Source organism: Conger conger, chromosome 4 (genome assembly GCF_963514075.1).
Source record: "Conger conger chromosome 4, fConCon1.1, whole genome shotgun sequence".
Lineage (NCBI taxonomy): Eukaryota > Metazoa > Chordata > Actinopteri > Anguilliformes > Congridae > Conger > Conger conger.
This window is the reverse complement of record NC_083763.1, coordinates 20725128-20751650: the sequence shown is the minus strand read 5'-3', so window position 1 is coordinate 20751650 and position 26523 is coordinate 20725128. Positions and strand designations below refer to the sequence as shown.

The following is a 26523-nucleotide window of genomic DNA, read 5'->3' as shown; positions in this document are numbered from 1 at the left end:
GAAGGTTTGTGGTTGCCTGTACCCTCTAGTTGCATGTATGTGGACTGCACTGTATTTATAGACTTGCGAGTGCTTCCTGGTGGATTTCAGGGAGGAAGCAGGTTTTGGATGGAGGCTATGCCATATTTGAGTTCTGTGGTGGCACGGAGGGGCATTTCCCTGGCTTTTATATTTTTGTCATTCTTATAATTCATGCAACTTCTGCGTTAATCCTGGAAACTCTTCTTCTATTCATAGTGTAGTCAACCACAAAATCACCCTCTAGAACAGCAAATTCTGAACCTATTCCTTTCTCATTGAATAATCACGAAATGGGGAACTGGGCACAGACACCTAAATTCTTTGAGTAATTGTACCCTTTGTGTAAGGGTCCCTCAGTAGGAAATATTAGTGTGTTTGAGGAAGTTAAGTATTCTTAATTCTTCTGACTCAGTGGTGGTCTGTTGGTGCTTCTTTCATTTTAGCACCATGCTAAAGAAAACAATGCTTTGACCACTAATAGATGTAAGGAATGTGGGCCAATTTTAAAAAAGAATATGAGGGAAAGTGGTTACATGTAACAGCTCTGGCGTGTACTGTATGCAACATGGGCAATCTTGGGGATGTGGGTATGTAAAACAATATACTGTAACAGCATTTTGGTTAAAACTGAAAATTTTCAGTGTTTACGGAAATACAAATAGCTGTTACCACAGAAGCATTAGCAAACGCTAGCTAGCCAGTTAGTCTTCAAATATTGAGACATTTCTCCTCAGGTAATCAGGATGGTGTTATTGCTTGCAGATCCATCATTATAATATTACTGTGCTGTCATTTGTTTTGCAACATATGCATTAATCAATAGCAGCAACATTACTGAGCAACTGAATTGATTGTCATAAAAGCTATAAACTTGGAGAATTTTATGGCTGTGTCATGATTTGAATAAAACCGGATGTGTCAGGTCTCCAGTCATGAATATGAGGTGGAGTGTTTCCTGCATTTGCCCACATGCCAGATGAATTCAGAGCCTGGAAACAAATTTTATTTTGAGAGACTGTTGTACAGCAAAAAAGACAGTAACGAAATGTCCTTGAAATAAAAGGTGAAAGTCTTTCAGATGTATAGACAAGAAAGACCTTTCAGTAACCATTCACAAAATGCTGTGATTGCAGGAAAGCATACTTCTAAAATGACCTAACTTGAATTACATCTCCAGAGTTTTAGCTTCTAATTATCCAATGTCATTATAGTTATGTACAATACAATGTGACATAATCTTGTAATACTTTTTGCCAGTAATAAACATCTATATCTGTAGGCCGTAGTCTGCCCTGTGTCATACCAGACTACAACGTCATATCACGCAGCCTTTGTCGAGAGACCGAGGAGCTTGACGCTAAATGACCGAAAGAGGACGGCGTTCTTTGTCTGGGGCAAACTTTTACTCTAGGTCGCTAACATTTAACCCTGTTTCGCCGTAATCAGGCCCATCAATCTGCAGCCGGCCGTCTGGCCCGGCCCGACCGTCTCCGATGCACCGTGTCACTCCGCCTCTCCCAGAGCAGAGTCTGGGGCGCAGGTAGCGGGACCTGACAGGACTCTAAACCAATGGCGCGTCAGACACTCCTCTCCGGCGAGGGGCTATAGATCAGGCCAGGGAGGCTGGCGGACCGGCTCTGGGTGACAAGGGAATAACATCCCTTTCTCCTCAATCGACAGGGGCAATAACTCCTGCGTCTCCAGGGACAGATTGAGAAAGGCAATAGCGCGGGGCTCTGAAGCAGGGATGCTTTGGAGAATTGAAAGTTAAAGAAGCACGCTTGGAAATTTTTTCTTTTTTTTTTCTTTTCTTTTTTTCCATTTTTTTTGGTGGAGGAAACTTCAAAAAAAATTGTCAGGATAAACTATCAAACGATAAATCTTTCGGCTTCTCGTACTGTATTTGCCACTTGAGAGTTTTCCCCCGGTCCAGAGAAATGGCAGCGTTTTTAGATGCAGCGTACCCCCTGAAAATTGCGTTGGTTCTGTAGAATTTTTTCCCCCTCTCCTTCTTCCTGCCTTTTGCTGCTTAAAAAGCAGAAAGCGGATAAGCTCTTGTGGTTTTTATTTGATCAGAATCAACATAAGTGCTGTGTGTTTACAGTGCGGTTTGGCGGGAGAGAATAATGCAAACAAATGGAGAGGGAAGAGTGGCTGAATGTGTTGGTGATTGTGTTTAGTGTTGTGGGGAGGGTGACTACTGTATCGGGGCCCTCGGCTTTCCGCCTGCTCGTTCCTGCCTTCAAGACCACTGCCATGTTCTGCCACATCCCCGGGGAACAGCTTTTATGGCTTGATCAATTTCAGAGTGGCTTATTGAATGCCTGTTAATAGCTTTTTTATTCTCAATTATAACTTACAGCGTCTCATTTGAACCGACGTCCTGCTCTATATTGCAGATGCTTTTTAAACTACCTACTGTAAGGTTTTTTCAATCAAGGTCAGTTTTTTTTGATGTAGCTGCCTGCTTTGGACCCACTAGAAATAATCCAAGTACTGTACACCAAGTTATGAGGGTTGAATGATGGAGATAAATTCTGCAAAAGTGTGAAACAATCTGATTGTTCAATAACGTCGTGCGAATGCGGCACGTATTAGTATTTTTATATTCATGTATGAAGGGTAAAATTCTGTTATGACATTGCCGTGCGAATTTCAATTGCTGTGGTCACCATACAGAGGAGGGGAAGGTTAAATTTGAGTGCGCATGGAGATTTATTGGCAGTAAAAAAACGGGGTTATTAAATTTAACTCGCCTCAAGGCACTGTCATCAAGTTGATGAAGGCAAACACAGATAGGTCTGCCAAATACCTGGGGGAAAAAAAACGGCCTGTATATAATAAGATTAGGAAGATTGACTCCTGATAAAAGCCCAAGTTGTCTGCGGCGTCACTGTGCCCCGTGTCCTGGGTACCCCCTGACTGCGTGGGCTCCGTGTGACCAACACTTAGCGAGCCCTGCTCGACTGAAGGTGAAAGAAGCGCTCACTTGAGCTCATTGAAAACTAGATGTGACAGTAAATTTCTCAGCCCCGAGATGGGAGATCTTGTTATAGCAGTCAGGATGGGGGTCAGGGCAGTGCCTGTTGATGATTGAGGAAAAGAGAAGTAAATTCATTCTGCTTCAGGCACTTTGTCAAGTGCCAGTAGCTTACCGTTGAGAACCAGTCACCCATCACTGTGTTACGGCCTCAGAGGTCAGCTCCCGTTCATAAATCAGCCCGGCTGCACGGGCTGCAAAACCTATTGCCTGCTCCTGCTGAAATGAAAAAGAAGAGGAATGTTGGGTTCTGCATGGAAATGGCTCTGAGTGCCTCACCACATGTTGCTGTTTAATAAAAATGCATGCCCGGGTATTGATCCTACGGAATCAAGTCATTAAAAAAGTGCCGTTTTTTTTTTTTTTTTTTTTGCTTTGTTTATCGGAGTGAGGCAATTAAATGGTCCGCTTATAACCGGGGCCCTACCTTTTCGCTGATGAAAAAATATTGATTTTTTTTTTTTTTTTTTTGCCATGGCTTTTATAAGTGACAATGTTTTTGATTACTCCTGACGAACCTCCTTGGAGTGTTAATTAAAAGCGGAGCAGATGCTCAGGTGTGGGAGATCATTAGAACGGGCCCCCCGTTTACACCTCGGCGTCTGGGGTCCCACCGCCTCGCATGGCAAATAGGACGCTGGAGAGGAGCGGGGGGCTTATAACTTCATCAGCAGAAAGAGAAAACATCGCAAAGTACGCAGGGCTGTTTGCGTATGCGCCGTGCGTTCCCTCGTACGGTTGAGATCGGGACAGGGCGGCGCCGTGACAAACTCTACACATCTCAATTTGGGGCTAATTCACCGTAATCATACGACGTGCCGGAGTGCTCGGTAACCTGCAGAAACCGCTTTCCTCCTTTTGTTAAATAAGCTCAGAGTAAAATATGTGTTGATACTCAAGCTATCCGTGTTAGTTATTCTTCTGGCTTGCCATTGGGCAGGCGAAAGGAGAGCTCTGTTCATGTATTTGTATAATTCTCCCCTTGGATCACTTTCCCTGCTGCCAGCGTGGCTAGCCCAGAACTCTGCTGAGGCTCCAACTAGCAGATACCTGCACACGTTACGGGGAACTTCCAAATCAAATACGTTCATGAGTGGCGGGGTCTTGATTTTTTTATTTTTTTATTTTTTTTTCTTTCCTCAAAACTGTCAATTGATATATTGAAATTATTGATATCATATGTGGCCATGTGCAAACATTTTTCTGGGACTGAAAAGAGCAGGGAAAAGGATGTGGCCCCAGCACTGCTGCTTTCAATATACGGTCCTATTAGGCCGTGATTATCCTGGTGGGCCTGGCTTCACTCAAACTGCGGGGAGAGAGAGGGAGGCCAGTGGAGCCTGGAACATTCTGGCACAAAAGTAATAACTTCCTGACAACACTCGATACTTCTCATTGTGGTGCTCTTTTATTTTCACACCTTGCAGGGTTTACTGTATGTGTATGCATTTGCTAACATGACTTGTAGTCACACGGTAGAGACTGACAAGAAATTGCAAGTTCAAAAGCATTTCAAAAGCATTTTGGCTAATTAATCCAACACCTGCTTAGGGTAAGGGGCAAGTCAGTCACAAGTAATTATTGCTTATCCTATATATTTACATATAGCCTAGTAAATGCATTCCCATGTGTGTAGGAATGGCCTACTTACCACCATTGTAACATGAAGGTTTTATATTTAAGGAAAATCATATTGCATGATATTTTGCATTGGATCCAAGATCGGAGAAGCAATGAGCCAAACCCAAGTTGGCCCAGTCGCGTTTTAGCAATGGTAAATGAAAAATGGTAGATGCTAGAGGGCATCTGATACTGTATGATAACTAATTTATAACAATTTCAATATTTGGACAATCCTACTTTGAGTAAACCCTTGGCTGTGTAGACTTTGAAAATGAGTCAAATAACATGTATAAAGTTATGAGGATGAAGCTTAATGTTTCTGTAATTAGTTAGTTTTTCTTTGAGGCACTAAACCTGTGTACAGTGTCCTTGCTATTTAATGTTGTGATGTACTGGCTGGATATGGCCTGTAAAACCTCTATAACTGTGGCTCTCGGATTCATTTTATGGCACAGAAAGAAAAATAAAGACACCTATTCTGATAGTTAGATCCCTTTCCTTCATGAAATCAAGGTTATTTATAATATGGTTCACCAAAATAACAGACAAAACCAGAAAATGTCACCGAATGGAATTTACCCTTTACTTCAGAAGTCTGTAACTAGATAATTTGCAAATCAATTGATACAATTAATATGTAAAGATATAATATTAAAATATTAAAGAAACATGAAATAACTACATAAAGCATTTTGGAATGAGGCACTCTAAGAAAACACTTATTTTGTTTCCATTCAGCAACCACTTTGTTCCATGTTGCCTACAAGAACTTTGGCAGAGTTTAGCAAGCCTTTCAATCAGAAAAGAGCCCAATTTCCCTTTGATAGAAATGCCTAAGAACACTGGCAAAGGGCCACGAAGGATACAAGTGGCTGTGCTGCGATCTGACGGAATATTCCACCGCACGCACACACGCGTGTACAAAAAAAGAAAAAAGGAGAAATACCCAAGGAGAAGAAAACGCTGCAGAACTGTGCACAAATCCCCAGACCCGGTCCAGGCGCTTTGTAGTATACATATATCAACCGTCACCCATGGTCACTCAAAGTCGGGGCGAACACAATGGAACGGACAGATGGCCTAAAACAAGCCGCGCTACTGGTTTGATGCTATTAAAAGCTGTTTACATTACCGTCCACATTTTCATCTTCCACAGTTTGTCTTTCATGTCCATTGTCAGGCCATTGTCCCATTTTGCCAACAAACGGCACACTCACGCCTCGCAATAGGGAAATGCAAAACGCAGACAAACAGGAAATGCTTGTCCTCGCTAATGAGCGCGCGCCTCTTTAACGAGAGCCAGCGTCTTGCACGGGCTGGCAGCCCGCCGAATCGTTGCGCGTTGAGGAAGATTTTCTCCCTTTCGGCTGAAAGAAGGAAGGGGCTGATACCTCCCTGGAGCTGAGAGTGTCATTTTCTCCTTTCTGCCGTGGGAAGGCCTGACAGTGCAGATAGATGGACTCCTTGAATGCACTGACCTTTCTTCTCCAGACTACAGCCTCCCATGCAGATGAGACAGAGACAGATGAAGACGTTTGTGATGGGGAACCTCTTTACTGGCGGTCCCCTTCCCATCTTCTCCTGTGAGAAATGAACCCTGACATGGGCCACCAGCGGCTGTGAACGCCATGTCAGGCTGGCAGACCCCCAGGAAAGGTATTGATGGTGATCATCTCAGCACCTGTGGAGGTTTACCCGTCACCCGTGTCCTCAGTGCCTCGAGGCAGAGGTTTCCTGGCTCAGATATGCCTGCCGGTTCACTGCTAATAGAGCTGCGCATTGTTTCAGGCACTAACCTTTGTGCTCCTCCTGATCCTGCCAGACTTCCATCATTGGATTCTTTCCTGTGTCTGGCATGCCGAGGCAAATTTAATCGGTCGGTTGAAGATATGTTTGCTCAGACATTGAATCTGGAGATACTGTAACACATCTGAGACACAAAGTTAGCCTTGGGAGATCAGACTTGACACAAAATGCAAGTGAAACTCACTGCCATCAGGAACTGTAGCACTTGCTCCAAGATAAATAACCCACAGTAACCCTTGTGGCATACTCTAGTTTTGTATTGTGTTGTAGGACATTTTTCTTTTATTCAGGATGTACGTATGTAGCTTATTTTCCATTTGACTGCATTACTTTTTGTGCAATTAATGGCTTGTTTTTGTGTAATTTGTTGTTATCTCAGTTCAATGAATGTAGTTTTTGGATGACCACATTTTTACAAGACCCATCACTTTAATGTGTTTAACGTGTAAAAAAAAAAAAGAAAAGTATTATACCATAGTCTGGGTGGAATTCTGATTGGATGGAAGGTTTGCTTCAAAAACTGATAACCAGTTTAACACTTCCAGTTAAATGCTCGAATCACCTTCCTAAAGTCATATGCTTGCTATAATGTCTAGCCTCTTCTGGCATTCCCTGCATGATATCATCCAGCAGCTAGCATAAAATCCTTAGCTAACTTTCCATCCAGATATTTTGCAATTGTTAAGCTAATTTCTGAAAAGTCGGCAAAAGAAAATTTAATTTTGTATATGATTTGGGCTAATTGCGAAGTCCTGAAGTAATGTTACATTGCATTGGATGGCATTGGTTGTTTACCCAGATATTGCAGTGCGACCCTTATGTGTTGCCAGGAAACAGGACCTCTCTTGCTTAATAACCTTTCAATTTGAATGCAATATTTCCAGCATTAATTTCCAATATTAATTGTATGGCAAACGACCATGGTATAAACTGCATAATCCACTCTGTGGTTTGTGGTATATGACGTACACTTCCTCTATCGGCTGAATGCCCTGAATGTCACTGTTTTTGTTGAACTGTATTTGTTGTATTGGTTATTCAGGTGAAAATGCGCTGTGGAGATGGTGAATGAGAGTGTTGTGAGTGCTACTGTGAGTCCATCAGCCGACAGTGCTGTGTCTCCCTTCCCTGATTTGATATGAGCAATGGGTCCATCTGCATTGATATTAATCACAGCCACTGACTGGCCCTGGCTTTAGAATGAAAATGGCGCCAAAAATGATAATTAACTATAATTTCAATGAATTGGTTTTCCAAGCTAATTGGGCTTACTTGGAAAAACTTGTTTGCGGCCTGTTAGGGGGCATGTTTAGGTAAATGATTTAATCCTCAGTGCAGTCACTAACCACTCCACAATCTAGAATGGAACCCTGTCTGTGTTTGTTGACCATGGGTAGGAATCCCACTGGTCAATGTGTAGTATGCCTCTGTAGTACCCAGAGGGAGAGGGTTACAGTCTATGGGATTTTACTTGTTTATTATTTGTTGTGTTGCAGTGACTCACCAGGTACAGTATGTGCAGGCTGCCTGTAGTCCTGTAGTCCTTCAGTGAAGTGACTGCAGATTGGAAAGATGCATTCCCTACTGAAAAAAGAAACCATCTCAAGCTAGGTTTAGAAAAAGCTGGGAGCTGGTTGACCAGTTCAAACCAGCTCCCAACCTGACATGGTTTGACCAGCTCAAGTTATGTTTTGAAACAGCTGGTTGACCAGCTTCCAGCTCAGACAAGCTACCAGCACTAGCTGGTTGACCGGCTTATACCCAGGCAAACCAGCTTTATGACCAGCTTAGCCAGGCTGGTTGACCAGCTCATACCCAGCTAGACCAGCTTATGACCAGCCCAATTGTCAAGCTAGTTAAGCTGGCATAGCTGCATTTTACAGCAGGTGCATACAGTATTTTGAGGTCCTGCACACTTATCTGGCGTCTGAAAGAAGAAAATGAGGCACAGTGTTGGGACAGTCCAACAAATATGATTATGACAATGTTAATTGGTTGGAAAAGAGTGAAACGGGATTCGTTTGTGTTAGTGCTGGTTAAAAGGACCTTGATTGACTGTGTTGTGTGTTTTCCCACAGGGCATCATTCAATCCCCAGTGCTAATGGCAGTCAGGAGGAGGAGTGTCCCAGTCCTGCCACTGTTGATGTTGCTCCGAAACAGGTAAAACACAACCCCCATTCTGTTAAACTAGACTGCTCCACTGGAAGGGGGTAGAATTTCAGTAGGAGGCTTCAGTAAATATTTTTGCACATCAGAAATGATGACAACCGTGACATGATGTCAACAAGTCTTTACTGCCCTTAGCAAAATAAGCATAGAAATACAAATGAGGAAAAAAAAAAAAAAAATCCAGAATCCAAATGTGTGAGCCCTCTAGTGGCCACCAAATTAAGAGTGTTAATTCGCATCCCCCTCTTATTAGTCCTTTCTGCACAGTCCAGCACTGCTCTCCCTGCAGTGTTAAACAGCTATCGACTCCTTACCTGATTACAAGATTGCCGCTGACTTCACCACCACCAAGATTTCTTTTTTCAGTTGGGTGGTCCGCATCATCTTTGTAAAATATACGACTCGGAGCCCTGGGAGGTTTAAAATGACACTGAGTGAAATGTAATACTAAAGTATACATAATTAAATTTACACACAGGCGATGGGAGGGCCATGGAAATGAACAGATTCCCAAAGGTGTGAATCAATTGAACGTGTACGCTGCGCTGAGCTGAGGCTTCTTTCAGCGGTCAGGGTCACGGTGTAGGGCGGGCCAGTCCAGGTGCCCCCAGGGGCAGGGGGCGGGGCTGAGGACTGATTGCCTGCCTCCTTGAACGAGACGTCCTGTTTAGAACGGCCAAATGGCATCTACTCCCCGCGTGCGCGGTGCTGTCAGACCGCCAGACCCAGACCCTGAAGCCAGGACAGCAATTTCAAAATGTGTAGAAACCGCACTGGTTTTACCGTACCATACTGTCTGCCGCTGTTTGAAGAGATTGACATCCGGCAGATGTAGACATTGATCCAGGGTTTACTACACGAGTTTCATACAAATTCATTTAGGTGTTTATGGAATTCTGCATGTCCTTCGATTTTTGTCCTGCCGTGCACGATGAATGCAGCATTTTTAGTGCTCATTGACCGTGTAGACACCCTTATCCAGACCAATATTCAATATGAGTTTTCGGAGTACAAAAACTGTCACAGCAGACTGAATGTACGGTGTGTTTTAAGTACTTCTAAGTGTAGTGCTTCTTCTAGGGCAGTTACTGAACATGAAATGTACGAATAGGGATTTTATACAGTCAGTGGATGGAATTAATGAATTTTCCACCTTGACAATTTTGCTAATCTAAACTGTTATGTTAACTAATGCTACAAGGAACGTGATCAGTTCTCATATGCTGGACACTAATCCAGCCAATTCGGATATACAGTATCTGGCAAATGAAGTAAAAAAAATATTTATATTTAAAATATTTATGACAAATGTTACATTACATATTTGTTTATTAAAAACGTTCTCAAATATTTGCCAGTATTTTTATTTGTATTTCTAAAAAGGGTTGCCTTCTACAGGCACAGTTGGTCATGACTCATGGGCAGTTTTTCAGTTATATTTTTTGTTATATTTGTCAGTTGACGGCGTGATGAGCAGCATTTCAGCCGAAAGCGTCAATGACATGTTTGAAGTAGAAGCTCATTTGGAGTCGGCCGAGCTGTATCCTCAGGCTGTGGTGCTGTCCTGGCTGAGCTTCCTCTAACATGATGGAGATGTGCTCGTGTGGTGCCCTGGGAGCAGCGCGACATTGGTGCGCTGCCAAAGGCTGTTCCTGCACCGTGCACCGGAAGAGCAGGGAGACGCTGCACAGCGGTTACTCGTCATGCCGGGGCCCTCTGGGGCCACAGTCCCCCGCCCCCGGCTGCGGGGGCTTGACAGGGCCCGGCCGTCTGGGTCCGTCCCAGGCCGTCACTCCAGAGCCAGCGTGTCAATCGCGAGGCGAGCCGCCGGGGCTTCCTGTTTTGCCCGTGTGCTGTTGCACATCCTGTCCGGGGGGGTGCCATCAGCTGCAGGGCTTCTCCCCCCTTTCCCAGCGAGCCTCATTACTCGCCCGCGGAGCCGAGAGCTCAGCCCTGCTGCCCCGCGCACCGCTCCGCTCCCGCCTCTCTGCCCCGCGCTCCGCTCCCGCCTCTCTGCCCTCCGCTCCGCTCCGCTCCCGCCTCGCTGCCCCGCGCTCCGCTCCGCTCCCGCCTCTCTGCCCCGCGCTCCACTCCGCTCCCGCCTCTCTGCCCTGCGCTCCGCTCCCGCCTCTCTGCCCTCCGCTCTGCTCCCGCCTCTCTGCCCCGCGCTCTGCTCCGCTCCCGCCTCTCTGCCCCGCGCTCCGCTCCCGCCTCTCTGCCCCGCGCTCCGCTCCGCTCCGCTCCCGCCTCTCTGCCCCGCGCTCCGCTCCGCTCCTGCCTCGCACCGGCCATCTTAGCCCCGAGGTACGGCAGCTAAACACCGCAGAGGAGAGCGCGGGCCGAGGGGTTTCGCTTGCGTTTTTGGACCCTGGGTCACCCCTCTGACCTGGGGGTGACAGCAGTTAAATGGTACTCCAGTAGGCAAGCACAAACGCTCTGGGGCATGTTCATTGTCCATGACATCCCCCGTCACCTGCCTATGTCCACAAAATCCTCCACTACACACAGCCTGCCTGGGATATGGGGTTGCTTATGTTCCTTTTAAGCTCCTGAGATCCTGCGTCATCAATGAGGACATTGCATTTTGGCTCCCCTGAGCTCTCTACCTGTATAGTATTTCTTTTAATATAAGGGACATTCAATTCAGATGAAATTGAATATTTTTACTGCAACATGTTTGTCATCCAAGACACTTATTACGTCCAAAAAATGTAAAATACTCAAACTTCTTTTCTCCTGGGTCTTAGGAGGTTAATCCAGCATGTGAACAGAGAGCTTGATCAATTAGCACTACTTAGGGCTGCCTTCTTTGTGATCAATGAGGCCTCTTCCTGCTGATATAATCTTATTAGCAGAGTTCTTAAGTGGAGGCTATCTGTTTATTCAATTTTGCTTTCTTCCAAGTACATATTGAAAGTTCTACAAATAGATGATTAGCAGTGAAAATGAGCTGTATTTATTAAATGATATGAGTGGGTAACTGTGAAGCATTCCATTGAGAACATGTTGACTTTTATTGGAGTTGTCAGAAGGGCAACTTTTGATTGCAATTTTCTTAGAGACAATGAAATGGTATTTAATGAAGTGGCAATGAGACATTTTACTAGAAAAGCAAAAGTGCTGGGCCTGCCAGAACTCCATTTGAAAAATGGTTTCCATTTGAAAAGAATCGACTCCTGCTTACCTCTTTTAGAGCACATCAATATGGCTTATTGTTTTCAAAATCTGTTCACTTTGAATGAAAATATGTTCTTTTGTTCTGCAAATGAGTGTGGCTGTCAGAGCCAGCCATGAATGTGCCATCACCTCAGTTAATATCCTCATTAGACGCCAGACTGATGTTATTTCCTGTGGATGTGGCATCACATCCACGGCCCTGCCGGACTCTCAGCTCAACTAATCTATCACCACGAAAGGAAGAGTGTGACAGCAGTGCTGTCATATCCGACCTGCGCCATTTGAGAATTTGGTTACTTAACAGTGCCCTGGTAGAGAACATTTTAGACTGAAAGTTTCACATTCTGAGATTTCACCTTTAAACCGAGTTACCTGTACTCTTTTTCCCAAACTAAGCTGAGGTACTTGTGATACTTCTGTATGAATTTATGAAAAAAAAGAAATTGGGAAAAAACCTGAGGTTTGACCACATATACTGTGGATTCGGTTCATTGTTGGTAAGATAAAGGTGATTAATACACGTGGTTGGCAGAGGACTCATGATGGCAAGGGAGCTTCTTAAATGTACAGTTCTAAGGCAGGCTTACTATAAGAGAAATAGTCTCTTTCTGCGAGTGTGGATTAACACGGATGGCAATAGAGTAATACTGTTAATGGGTGTTAGTGTATAGACCAAAGGGAAGAGCTGGAGGTGGTCAACATTTGTTCTGCGTGGTGATGATATGTTAGCATTGTTGCATATAGATTATAAAACCACTGCTGTCCGTGATTGGACTTTTGAGTTGTAGGTTTGCTGGTGGTTGCTGAAGCAGTTGTGTGAGAATGTTAGTGACATTGTCCTGCGGTGGGGGAAGGGTGGAGGGTATGGAGGATGACACCCACATCCACCCACACCAGACAGGACGTTACAATCAGAACACAACAGGAAAGTTAAAAAAACAATCAACCTGACATCTCTTTACTGATGAAATCACTTCCTAGAGGCCTGCGTTCTGACCCGGTTGGGTTCAGCGAGAGCACAGTTGTGTAAGAATGTGTGATGGGTGAATGCAGAATGAATGATCATTGTGTGGCCTTTTTATTGTGTGCAGGAGATGGAGTCAGGATACAGTACATTCACCCAGGAACTGAACAGCTAAAATTATATCTCATGCTATCTCATATAATTGCAATGCTTTTAAAGTTACTTGTAAGATTGTAAATACATCCCTGTACTGACAGCATTCGTAAATTTGTGGCAAACTGCGATTTTGCAGAATGCCATGGCTTTATATCCAAGATGTTCCTTGTTGTTTCCATCACACTACATTTTTTAATTCTCTCGTACTCTCAGGTGTGTGTGCGGTGAGACTGAAGATGCTTTGTGGCAAGATTGACTGCCATTGATTTTCAGTAATAAATTTGATAGGATAAAGTGAGTGTTTTGTCTTGCTAAGGCATTGGAAAAGCATAGTAAATTCCATGTATAATTCTCTATTGGTTCACAAGAGTAAGCGTAACAGGAAAAAGTTAGTACCAATCACCCAATATGTTGAACACTTTGGCTTGATACATTGATATAGCTCTGTCTGTCCTCTCTGTTGTCAATTTGTCATTCAACTGAAAAGAGAGGAAATTGAATTTGAGAAATGTTGAAAGGGAATGATGAGAAAGGTTAAACTGGGAAAAATAATCTTGCCCTTTAGCATTTCTAACAATCAGGATTGGCACTGGAAATGAAAAACGGCTACATAACCTTTATACAATTCCTTTCAAGGATCACTACAATATATTGTTGATGTGTCTTTGTCAGTCCACACAGAAATTGTTCTTGGACTATTGAAGGATTTATCCTGTTGGAATTTCATTTTAATTGAGTTCTAACCTCATACAATAAGTTGAGTTTCCTTTTGATAAGTATCTTACAATGGTGATACAGTAGAGTTAATACTAGCCACTGTAAATTTGGTTTCAAGAAGTTATGGGCAAAAGCTGAATTGAACCTTTTTGTCTTGCATAGCTGCATTTTTCAGACAGACCGCTTAACCTTCAACACAAGGCTGAGCAAAGGACAGTTTTTTTTAAATGAATTTGGCATTTTCAATCCAATTCGATTTTGGAATGTCCAATTTGCGAACTGTGTACAAGTCTGCTCATATACTCCTCCTGCTATCAGCAGAGAGCATGCCATGGGTGCCCAGACAGCCAACTGCTCACTGAATTCCTCCCACATATCCCTGCTGGGTTGCTGGCCACAGTCAGAAAGTTCCGGACTAAGAATGTGCATGTTCCATCAGAATTCACATGCCCTCTGTTTGCACTCAGAATAATACCAATGTTAGCAACAGCAAGTTAAATAATGTGCTTAAATGTCTGAACCCAAAAAAGCTATTTTGCTTTCACAAAACGTGCAATATTCATGTAGCTTACTCGATATGCAATACCCAAGCATACCAGAGCCATAAAAACCCTAGGCCTTTCTATGGAAGAGATGTACAGTATACACAATAGGGATGGGTGACAAAAATTAAAGATGACTATTCACTCTCAACCCTTGAGAGTGAATAGTCAAATAAGCAACCACTCACATACACCGAAAAAGCTTGTGTACTGTCATTTTAAAATATTGAACAGTAGATTTAAAAATGTAATGAAGCTACACATCATCATATTGTCCATTAGCCATATAACTAGGACTCTGGGACTGACTTTCACCCTAATATCACAATTGGGATACAATGGGGCAACGCTCTCAAGTGTTATGCAAGGAAAGAGGAAGGAGTGAAAAACTGCAGCAAAACAGGACGCTCTCAGTCGCCTTTTCTGTAGAAGCCGGAGATCAGTGTTTAAATGTAATCACGTAACAGAGTTACAGAATGGAAATGGCAGATTCATCAGAACTCGACTGTTAAATTGCACATTTAATGCAGTTTGTGGTGTTAGAACCATGCTTTTGCACATTGTTCTCCATAATGCAAAGCTAGGACTGCTTTTTATGATGGTGGTGATCCCAAAGTGCAGCAATACTGGACTTTAGGGGAAAGGCACTGAGGAGTTGTTGGTCTCTAGGTGAAGTCATTACAGTGGCTTGCTGGTTCATAGATTACGAAGAAGCTCTGTACAGCAGTAAATATATGACTTCCTTCCCTCAGCATCTTCTTATTCACCTCTGAATGCAGGTCAGAAATTACTGATAATGTCAGAGTTTGAACATGACCCGGCCACTGTACACATGAAGGGTGTGCTATGCAATGTAAATGCTGGCTAGCACAACAAAGTACTGGCAAGGAAGAAAACTGATTCTCTATTGTTTTTCCGGAATCTCAGACAGCTTTGACATTTTGGGTTATCTTATGGGGCATGTCAATACAATATCGGCACAGCCGCATACCTCCAATTTATTTATTGTCCTAAAACAGCATTGTAAATGTTTAATATCTTGTGATCCCAAAGTGCAGCAATACTGGACTTTAGGGGAAAGGCACTGAGGAGTTGTTGGTCTCTAGGTGAAGTCATTACAGTGGCTTGCTGGTTCATAGATTACGAAGAAGCTCTGTACGGTCAGCTCATTGAAGATGCTCCCCTGCTCTATGTGCATCTATTATTTATGGATTCCTAAATTTTAACTGACACATATATCAGCGATGTGCTACTCTGTCTGCTTTACTTCTGCATGTCTGGAACCAAACAGAAGGCACTGAAACGTCAGCATACCTATGTACTTCGTATTCTTTTCAATTACACATCCCTGGCATGTATCTGCATCATATTTCCTTGTCATTTGTATTGGAGTCTTTGGAAAATGTTTAAATCAACATGCAGTGCAGTACTACAGTAGCAGTGTCTGAAGTACTACTATCCGGTGTCTTACCCAGCTGTGTAAATGAGCTAATCACCCATGCGTTCTCCAAAGGCTCAGCTTGGCCTCTCTTCCTCTTCAATCATTTACTAGGTTTTAGGATTTCACAATATTTACACTTACTTAAAAAAGGTGTGGAGGGAGGGGGGGGGGTCTGTAATGTGAAGGATCCTGCCCATGAAGACAGCAGTGAGGGATACGCGTGCTGACAGACCGGGGGGCCTCGGTGAAAAGGGCCGTGTGGCCCCCAGGGGCCCGGTGTCAGCCCCGAGTGAACTTCCTCACAGCGCTGCCTCTGGGGCTCAGGTTTCGGCCTCCGGAGGACGGACTCCCGCTCCCACAGTGCTCCTGACCGCCCTCGGTATTGATCCGATACACCTGCTGCACCGCTGTGGTCCCACAGCGACCCAACCCCATCCCCTCACTCCCTCTACGGTCGGCTGTGGGCGGTTCAGGCCTTCTGCGCGGGTAAGGAAACCACGCAGCCTTTCCTGTGTTCAAAGCTCTGCTTTTCGTCTCCTGGAAATTGTGGTTCCGTGAGTCACAGTTGTAGTGGTGCCTAGCCTGTTCAATATTTTACAGTGAACATTATAACAATGGTAGTACAGAGAAAAAAGCGGCCCTGTTATTCACGTCAGACCCCTGAAAGAATGAGCAAATTTTTATCAATTAGTAACTGCCTTCTTATACTGCTTGCCATTGTTGCATTTGATAGGGTGAACTTGCGGTTTCCTTCACCATTCTGTAGATCAGAGCCATTTTCATTTAATGCTGATGTACAGCAACAAACGGGCCCCTTTTAACTTTTTTAAAAACTGGGCCCATTTGTTGCCTTCAGTATAAATGAATATTTAAATGTGATTACATCTCAGTAAGCCCTCATTCACTCAATCATTTACTGCTGGTTCAGTGTCATTTAGATTTTATGATACTTTTATGACACTAGATGAGACATATCATGGGGTTATACTGTGTATATATAATATGCCTATAAGTACTGTTCCAACTGTATACTGTAGTAGTTTATAGTTTGGGTAAATATAGTACATTGGGTATTGGTTATTATAAGGCCAATAATTATAAAAATTATAATTATAAAAACACTGAAATATTATAGTACTGAGGGTACGATTTCAGTAAAAAGTGGCTGTAAAAATAAGTGACTGCACTGATCATAAATCTTTTCATAGTGTCCTGTCCTATGTGCTCTGTATATCCTTCATATAATATTGAATGGCATGAAACACTCAGTGAGCACTTTTTAGGTATTTATTAGACTTCTTTTTTAGACTTATGAAGTCTTCTGCTGCTGTAGCCTATCCACTTTGAGGTCTGACACGTTGTGTGTTCAGAGACGCTCTTCTGCATACCAATGTTGTAATGCGTGGTTATTTGCGCTATTGTGACCAGTCTGGCCATTCTAGTGTGTGTGAAAATCCCAGGAGATCAGCAGTTTCTGAGATACTCAAACCACACTATGTGGCCCGGACAATAATTGCACGGTCAAAGTCACTTACATCACATCTCTTCCCCATTCTGACATTTGGTCTGAAAAACAGCTGAACCTCTTGACCGTGTCTCTATGCTTTTATGCATTTAGTTGCTGCCACATGATTGGCTGTACAGATCTACCTAATAAAGTAGTCTCTGAGTGTACATCCCCCACTCCCTGGCCCCTCCTTTCCTCTATCCAAAATTTGAGGTTAGATGGCAAGAGCTATCTGTGAAAACAAATCCAGGATTTCATCCCAAACCACCTAGAGTTAGAATGCTAATCTGTGTTGGGAGTAAGTGGCTAATGTAGACTTACCGTACTGCTCTCCTTCCCTGTCTGGACCTGTGTTCCCATATTCACACACAGCGAGACTGGCTAATGCAGACTTATTATACTGCTCTCTTCCCCTGTCTGGACCTGTGTTCCCATATTCACACACAGTGAGACTAGACTGCATAATGCAGACTTACTGTGCTGTTTTCTTCCCTGTCTGGACCTGTGTCACTGTATTCTCACACAGTGGAGTGGCCTGGGATGATTAGACCTCTCCGCTGAGAAGCTGCTACAGGTCAACGACAGCTTGACAGCCTGGCATTCTGGGTGACAAGAAGCAGCTCTCCGCGACCTAACAGATGCAAACTAGTATTCCCCCGGCTGCTTCCCCATTCCCTTTGATGGCAGCACGCCTGCTTGTGATGTGCTCTCGCTGTAAGCATGTCATTTTCATTTAAGAGAGAGGCAGCCTCTGATATCAAGTGGCTCCTGTCGAGACCCAGTCTTGGCTCCGGAGTACATAGGAACTGCTGGTCTCCCAGGAGCCCGTAGCAGACAAAATAAATGATGTTTCCCATTACCTATCTCATGTTGTGAGCAGCTGTTTATCTGAGAGCTGCCAAGATTCTTCTCTTTTAAATAAAGGAGCTGAGCGAGAGCGAGATTCTTTTCCCCCCCGGTCCTTACGGCGTCCTTATTGATCATCGGGCTCACCCTGTGAAGTGGCCCTTATGTAGATTGCAGGTTTGTTCTGCCGAACGACGTCAAATACATCACCTCCGTTTCAAGGACTACATTAACCAGCACGTCATAGGAGATGTGTCACTGAGCATTGTGGGATTGGGAAGCTCATGGATTGCTGTCAGAAACACGCCATTCATTTCGCAGAAAGCCAGTTTCAGTTTGGTGGCTTTAGTTGATTCATGTATATTCGCGAATAGGAAAAGTTGTCGAACGAAACAGGAAGCTGTATGGCAGCATGTTTTTTCGGGGGTTTTTTTCTAGAACAATCCTTGTAGAACTTTGCCAGTGACTCCACCACACAAAAAGAAGCGCGCGGGGCTCGGGTATGTCTGCTGCTGCTGAGAGGTGGGCTTTTTTCACGGACAGCTCTTTAATTGCGCTGGGTTTGATTTTGGTTTCCTGGTGAACCCTGACTGTGTCCCTGTTCTGTGTTATTTCCTCAGCTCTCCATCAGGAGGGTTAACAATTCAAGGCTGCTGAAATTCGCTGGAGGAGGCTGTGCTCAGGCCCGTTTCTGAACACCGCGGTCCTGTAGAGTTCATTCACTATTTCCGCTACGCACATATATTACATGCATGCCTGTGTTTTCATAGTCGTGCACCCATAACAGCCCAACTCCCCCACCCTCAGCTGCTAGAAATGACCTTGAATGGCATTTTTGTTCAGCCTTATCAATTGTACTGTCTTCCCGATAATTATTTATAGTGTAATTGACAAAGAAATGTTTGTATCTGGTATGGGGAAAGATGCATATTCATATGCAAAACCAAGGATATGCCCTTGCCCCACTTTGATAACACAACCTTAGACCAAAGTTTAGAGCGGTTTTTTTTTTTTTTGCCAAAATGTGAACCATTAAATTCAGTGAAACTGGCTATGTCTGTAAGGTCAGTCTCCCAGTTGGACAGACACAGTGTTGTGAATGAAAAGTGTGGCTTTCATTCTGTAATTAAAGCAGATCCTTAGCTTTAACCTTTGTAACAGTACAGTATATTTTGGAACTAATCTTTTGTTCACTCACGGACTCGTAGGCACACAGTAGTGCCGGCCCTGCCATTCATTATGAATATACGATTATTACACCGGCAAAATATTTGTCCTTCATGTTTTTAATTTAACTCTTGGTTTTTATCAAATGGTCATTTGTTCTGTTTTGAGGGAACACTCCTGGCTAAAACACTGCATTTCAAGGGACTGAAAGTGAAATCACTCAGGTTGTTTTATTGTCCGTTATTTCATTATTATAGTTACTCCTCATAAAGTTCCATTAGTAAAGAGAGCGGTGTTTATCGTTTTTGCAACCAAAGGCCTATGGTCTATGATTATGTTTTTGTGCTTGAAACCTACATTTAGAAAACCAATCTCTCCTACAAAGAAGACAGAGAAACGACAAGAAGACGACCAAGTGAGACCATTTTTAACAGGATGACATGTCTGAATTAGATGTTCTTTCTCCTACTCTAAATGGATTTCTGAAGTACTTGTTTGTAGGATTTCAATTGGATGTAACCTTGAGTTTTTTTATGTCAAGTCTTTACGGTTTAAGTGCCAGCATAACATGGAGAGGCTGAATGCATACTTTTCATTTTTTGAAATTGAAAAATCTGTTTCTAAAGCTATGCCATTGTTCAGGTAATGGAATGCTGAGAGCGAGGTCTACGTAATTTAAAGTTTTTAATGACTAATAAGGTTGAAAAAACAGATTAATGCTTTGAGGTTTTTTATACCTACTTATGTATAATGCAGACATTTAAATGAAATGACTGTGTCCTTCAGTTCATTTCCTTTAATTTAAAACCGTCTGTATTTGTTTCCATGTTAAGGTTAGGTTTTGCATAATGCATTTTTTTTCAACCAATCCTGAGTACAGCATATAAGTTTGTGTTAAGGCTTCGGACAAGGCCACATGCTATAAACACCATTTTCCCTAAATGGTGAGAAATCCTGCTAATTACAGTCTTCTCAATCAATGTTTTTCCGTATCTGATTTGCACAAACCAAAAATATATTATTAGAATGATTATGTATGCTTACAACTGTGGAGAAAAATGCATTTAACCTAAATATACCACTTAGATGTTTCAAACTACAAAACCACAAAAAGATTTTCACTGTTGGAAGATATCAGTTAATTTTAAGTAGCTGCAGTATATTTTTCAGTGTGATACAAATTTCGGGGAGTTTTTTTATTTTTTTTGCTTGGCTCTGAATGCCCCACTAACCTTTTTTTGAACAGACCAATATCTTAAAAGTTGCTTTTCAATTAAATGTAAGATTATATGGAAATTATTTCTCGTTCTGGATATGCGTCTTATTATTCACAGTGAAAAATGGACTGTGTCTATGCAAGCAGTGTGGGCAAACATACCCGCTTTCATTACCGATACCACCCTCACCATGTAGAGAGAGCGTTTGCAGTAGAACATTTCAGTAAACCTTGTGGGTTTGCTGGATGGGACCCCGGACTGAATAAAATAGAAACAGATGCATATGCCTACTTTTTGTCTATTTATTCAGATCCATCTTTGCTGAGTGGCATCCTCTTTGATTTGTGGAGGTGGGCCAAAGCCCTCTTTTTCTGTGCTTATAGCATATGATAATAACAAGATACTGTACGACGTAATTTGTTCCATAATGGGTACCATCATTTTATTTATATATTTTTTCAATGCTTCTGTAATAACAGTTCTCTGGTATTTTCCACCTAGATGGTAGTAACACAGGACCAGCATACATGCTTAGCCATTGCTGTATCTCACTATGTCCAAACATTGCTTTTACATATTAGTGTGTGTTTGTCTGTGTTTCAAACATCCACACACCTAAGGAGATGAAAGTAGTATAGAGTTATATAATTAATTATTTTTTGTACGTTGTGAATGATTCAAATATGTATGTGAATTAAAGAGAGACCAGTTGTAAATGTCGTAGCATATATCCAAGTTGTACATTAAATCTACAGATATTGTGAAATATTTGTAAATATGCAACTGTGTCTTAAAAATAATTAGAAGAATAGTATCTAAAATGTATCAATTAGTTTCTGAGAATAGAAGGGAATATTATATTTTTAAATATAACTTGTACATTCTAAAACTATATTTCACATCCCATTTGCATATTTTGCAAAAAAGAAAAAGCTATTCACAATATATTTAATTTTGTTTCTGGTCACAAATTGCACTCTTCTCTTTAAAAATATAGTACTATAAAAAGGGATAGATAGGTGATTGTTTTTGTAACATTATTATTATTATTTTTTTCTAAGTTTAAGTGATCACTATAATATAATATAATATATATATATATATATATATATATATATATATATATATATATACACATACATACAATGTTCAGGAGGTGTAATAATATTGAAATTAACCTTTGTCATGTTTCATGTCTCAGAAATATCAGACAACTATATTTTGAACTGTACTACAGAGATGTTTATATGGTATGTATAGGGGACACAATTAAATTGTCATAATACAGAATAGCCTGTTCTTATAATTATACCTCAAACAGTGGGTCAGCCTGCTTGGAGCTGCTTGCTTGTTATTTGTGGTTAAAGGAAGCAGTGATTTAATGACAATAATGTGCAGTTATTGTCTGTATTCAACATTTGTAATGTTTTGCTTGTGTTGGTGTATTATGCACCTTCCTAGAGGGTCTATTTATTTTGGAATGTGAAAATTGAAAATAATGCCATACCATCTTTAAAGTGTACTTTAGCTTTGAAATAAAATCCTAACCTCTTCCCCGTCTCCATGAAATTGAATAACAGTGCAGCCTTAATAAAATAGCCTGATTGTTCACCGTTTTTGTGTGGTTTGCACAAAGCATGAGGATTGAGGTTCAGATTAATGAATATGTTTTTCCTTAAACTGATTAAATAACTTGATTATGCTCTTAACTGTTCTGCCTTACAGAGCACACTTTCCAAAGCTGTGGATGGCACACAAGGAGGATGCAGTCTTCACGTGCCCATGGAGGTTGAGTTAACATCCTGCTTCCCTCTCAGTTCTAAGCCTTTGAATGTCTGCGGTGGCTTATATTTAGACTGAGGACTTGCTGTATGGAACTGCCAACTGTTCCTTGAAACTAATTTCAGTGATGTCCTGTGTCTGTTGCAATGACTACATCATAATCCCATGATGTTTTTTTAAAGACCCCATGTCTGTTGTTTTTTTTATTCTTTGTAATGTTATTTTAAAATAACTGTAAACAATCGATATTATTTCCTTATATATTGGTAAAATGTATGTGTTCAAATTTTATACGTTAACTATAAATTTAAGAATGCACAGCTTAATTGAAATTATTTTTCAATGTTAACTTTTAAATTTTATGTTTGTATTAAACATGTTGTTTTTATTGAAAAATAACTGATTATTATCTCTTTACAAACAGAATGTGATTTGTATTTAAAGATCCCATAAATATTTAGCTTGAATTAAGATAAAACCATGCTTTAAACAGTTTTGCATAAAAGTTTAGAAAGAAATGGTATAAGAAATTATGTAAGTATGTTTGAATCTCTAATATACAGTATGTGCTGTAATAGGTTTACCATTGGCTATTATTTGAGTGATTTTTGTATTGGTCATCTCAGTTTTCTTAGTTTACTCACAAAGTTACATACATATTTACAATAATATGCAATATAGTAGCTGTCTTTGTTAAATAACAGTCATGGCATAAGCTTATGAAAAAAGCATTACTGTGAATTAAGATGAAATGGAGAAATGTATTTCTGAAAATGAATGTATTATATTTTCCATTCTTGAGAGAATTCTGTAAAGTCCAATCCCAGACCCTAGTTGCTAGAAGTCTGGCATCTACAGTAATCCCATTAATACTGACCCACTTAACATTTTCAATCTTCTATTCATAACTGCAGGACACCGATCTAATGCAACAGGGAGTGAGGGTAATGTTTATACTTCACTGACAGCACTGATTTTCAAATTAATATACACATAGGACAAACTCATACCCCTTTATAGACAATTCCATGTTCTACTTTTCAGATTATATCAAGGTGAGGTTTGTGCAAGTCCTGGACGTATCTGGTCTCGTGATACTAGAGCTTTATTGCCATGTCCAACTCATTGCCTGATTTGTATGTAAATGTGTCCCACACTCTTGATGTACACTGATTTTAAATGACCGATTGAAATTAATAAAACGAAGATGACTAAAATCACGTTTTGTTTGAGAAAGGAAAGTCACTTGCATGTCAAAGAACCCAGAAGAGGGTCTTTAGCAACTTTTGCTATTCAGGCTAAAAAGGGGATGAGAGAGAAAGAGAAGGAAGGAGAGAGAGGGGGAGGGGGGCTGGCATATAATTATTTATTGAAATATGAGGAAAAATTCCATCAGCTTAAGGAAACTCCCAGACCGGAGGTTTGCGTGACAGTGTCATTCTGGCTGCAGAGTTCGTGGAGGAGCTGAGGTGGTGTGGTGAACTTGACATCCAAGGCAGCTGCAGAACTTTCATAACACACAATGTGGTGGGGGGGAGGGACGGTACAGATTGTCTCTTCACACACAGTAGGAGAAAATGAAGTCACAGGAATGGATCAGCCAAAGCCAAAGGTTTTTGCAGAAAGGGATCTTTTCTTTTTCGCTCGTACAGTATTAAAAGTAACAACAACACTAACAATAATTAAAATCCTGCTCAGAGTGAATTTGAGTGAATGGAAAGTTCTACTTCTAATGACCTATAGTAACACTTTAAACACAAGAAAGGCCAGGTAGTCAATGTAAAAAATACAAATGTGAACAGATAAGTGTTCAGACAACATGTGAAGTGGGCCTTGCTTGTGTAAAACATGGTCTTGAGCACCTACATTACATAGTCATAATGATTACATTATGGTGGGCAGGATGGGCTTCTAGTTATTGGACATGCTAGTGAACACTGCATCGAAAGATGTTTGGTCAAAGCAATGATGTGACTAGAAGAAAATAAAACAGGCAGAACACTCTTTTCTACAGGTTTCTCCACCTTTGCTGATGCATATTGTAACATTTCACAATGTTATATAAGACAATTATAGAATTCACAAGCTGACAGTTAGGAATGCAGATAACCTTAACGTGACCATGAAAGAAAGACCTTGTTCTTTTGGAAACGAGTGTGCTACTCATTGATGATATTAGCTGTTACTCATTTATCATGACATTAAACATGACAGATGCACTCTTTGGTATAGAATAAACAATGTACATGATACATTTTAAATGTCATAATTAAAACGTGTTCAAATTCAATGTAGAAAAGCGATGAAACTACCAGTCACATCCACAAACTTAAATAAAATCATTTTTTTAAACTTTTACAGCTGTGAGTTCCATAGACATTTAATCAAGATGAGTGTGTTCATTTTAAGATCATCATTTTTGTCCCTGAACTGCATTTCAACACCATTTTTTAAACATGCTACAGTAAACAAATATATTTGGCTATGACACTCCTTGCTTATAGCAAATGCAAGGAAGAAACCAAGAAGCAATAAATTAACTTCATTTTTTTGAGCGGCACCAGTGATATACAAAGAAAGTAGAACATTAAAAAACAAGAAGTTCTACAAAGTGGCAGAAACTGAAATAAAGACCATTGTTCAATATGCAGAAGTGATCTTTAGGCCAACAGAAACAGCAAAAAAATCTAATTTAAGTGAGATTCCTTTTTGATTTTAGTGTCTCACGACATAATTAAGTACTGGTCAAAAGAAAATGTACTGTACACACCAAAGAACGCAAACCAGGAATATTTTAAGAAAATCATTGCTTTGCAATTTACTTCATCACAGTTCTCTCCCACAGGACCTAATAAATGTAAACACCTTTTGTATTTCTTTTTTTTAATTTTACAACATTAATACTTTATATTTTTTTTTACATATTTTAATTCACATCTGCACGGTTAGCTAGCATGGTAATGAAATAAGGCAAGACTCACATAACTGTGACATCACGAATTCATAATACTGATATTAAAGTTTTTTATCACCACACTTTGTTCTGCAGCAGGCTTTGGTCTATTACTGACAGAGGCATAATTTCTCCCTCCTGTCACCCAGGGACCCCTCTTTGTTCAGTATCAATATCTGTGTACATTATATATAATAGGACAAATTTGGAACAAATTCATGGCTCTATTTTTACAGGTTGATGGGCATTCCCTTCTTCCACATGCTTTAAAATGTAACCGCAAACAATAACTTACTTTCGGTAAAAACTTCAATATCATACAGTATGAACTAAATCATGAGCAGTTTTTCTTAGACAAAGTGGCACCTCAGAATGACAAAGAGGATGAAATTACTGCCTTTTTAAAGTAAATGATTTCGTATTTACGTTTTTCTTTTTTCTTTTTTTTTGGTGAGAGGCTAGAAACAAGTCTCTTTTTGGGCAGAAGTACAGACAGGACATCATACCGTTCCCCGTCCATCCTTCATGTTCGTTACAGTGTTTTGCGCTCTTTTGTGCCTTAGGACCCAACAATGGGAAAACCTTCAGCACTTCTATCTCAAAGAGTACCAACACTGACAATCGCCTCCGAATCAATATGAACTCCACTTTTAGCCAACTTGCATCTCACCAACGGAAGGAGCACATAAAAGCAGTGCGAGGACTGATCTCTTCTCTCCAGCCGTAGTCTCCTCTATTAAGTGCACAGTTCTCCTCCTCGGTTATTGTTTGTTCATTACGGTCTACAAGTCTCGTCGCATCACAACGACCGCCATTTTGAAAAAAAGGAACAACCGAAGAAAGTCTCTTTCGTGTCAGTTCGACGTCGTTTGTTTTTCGGTCTGATTGATCCACATTCGCTGGTTGACACAGCCCGGTGGATGTCTGAGTGTCTGGCTAAGGGTGGGGGTTGGCGAGATGAAGAAATCGGCGTGGCGTGGGGTAGTGAGAGGTTTTGGGGGCGGGCGGAGGCGCGGATGTGGATGGCGGACGTGGGGACTCAGGCGCGCTTGGCGTGCAGCATCTCAATGAGTAGGTTGTTGCAGGGAACGTCCCCGTTCAGGTGCTTGTAGTACAGGTACTCCTCTGCCTGCATGCTGAGGGCGCGGATCTCAGGCAGCCGGAGCAGGAGCTGGCCGAACTTGTCCGTCTGCTGGGGGTAGCTGCACATGGTGTAGTCCAGCAGCGACGCGTTCACCTGCTCCTGGACGCTCTCCACCAGGTGGAAGTTCTCCAGGTTCTTCACGTCTGAGAGGAAAGGCAGAGGAAGAGGCCGTCACTTTCCACGACTTAAAAACGGTAAAATAAAAATATTCAGCAGGCCCTGACTCATGAATACATGTTCCAGAACCTCT

General features: G+C 41.6%; 2 protein-coding genes across 3 annotated transcripts in view; one reads left to right on the top strand and one right to left on the bottom strand.

The window, feature by feature from the left end:
* LOC133126572 (adhesion G-protein coupled receptor D2) overlaps positions 1 to 18705 on the top strand; it is a 67043-nt gene extending 48338 nt beyond the window's left edge. The window contains exons 24-26 of the mRNA XM_061238917.1: positions 8569 to 8651; positions 15982 to 16143; positions 18631 to 18705. Coding sequence (XP_061094901.1) covers positions 8569 to 8651; positions 15982 to 16143; positions 18631 to 18705 — 320 coding nt within the window. The remainder of the gene's footprint in view (positions 1 to 8568; positions 8652 to 15981; positions 16144 to 18630) is intronic.
* Positions 18706 to 23713: 5008 nt separating this feature from the next.
* The window catches only part of nr5a2 (nuclear receptor subfamily 5, group A, member 2), a 51048-nt gene continuing 48238 nt past the window's right edge, over positions 23714 to 26523 (bottom strand). For both annotated transcript variants that reach the window (XM_061238295.1, XM_061238297.1), the window contains one exon: positions 23714 to 26416. In XM_061238295.1, coding sequence (XP_061094279.1) covers positions 26169 to 26416 — 248 coding nt within the window. In that variant the 3' untranslated portion in view covers positions 23714 to 26168. The remainder of the gene's footprint in view (positions 26417 to 26523) is intronic.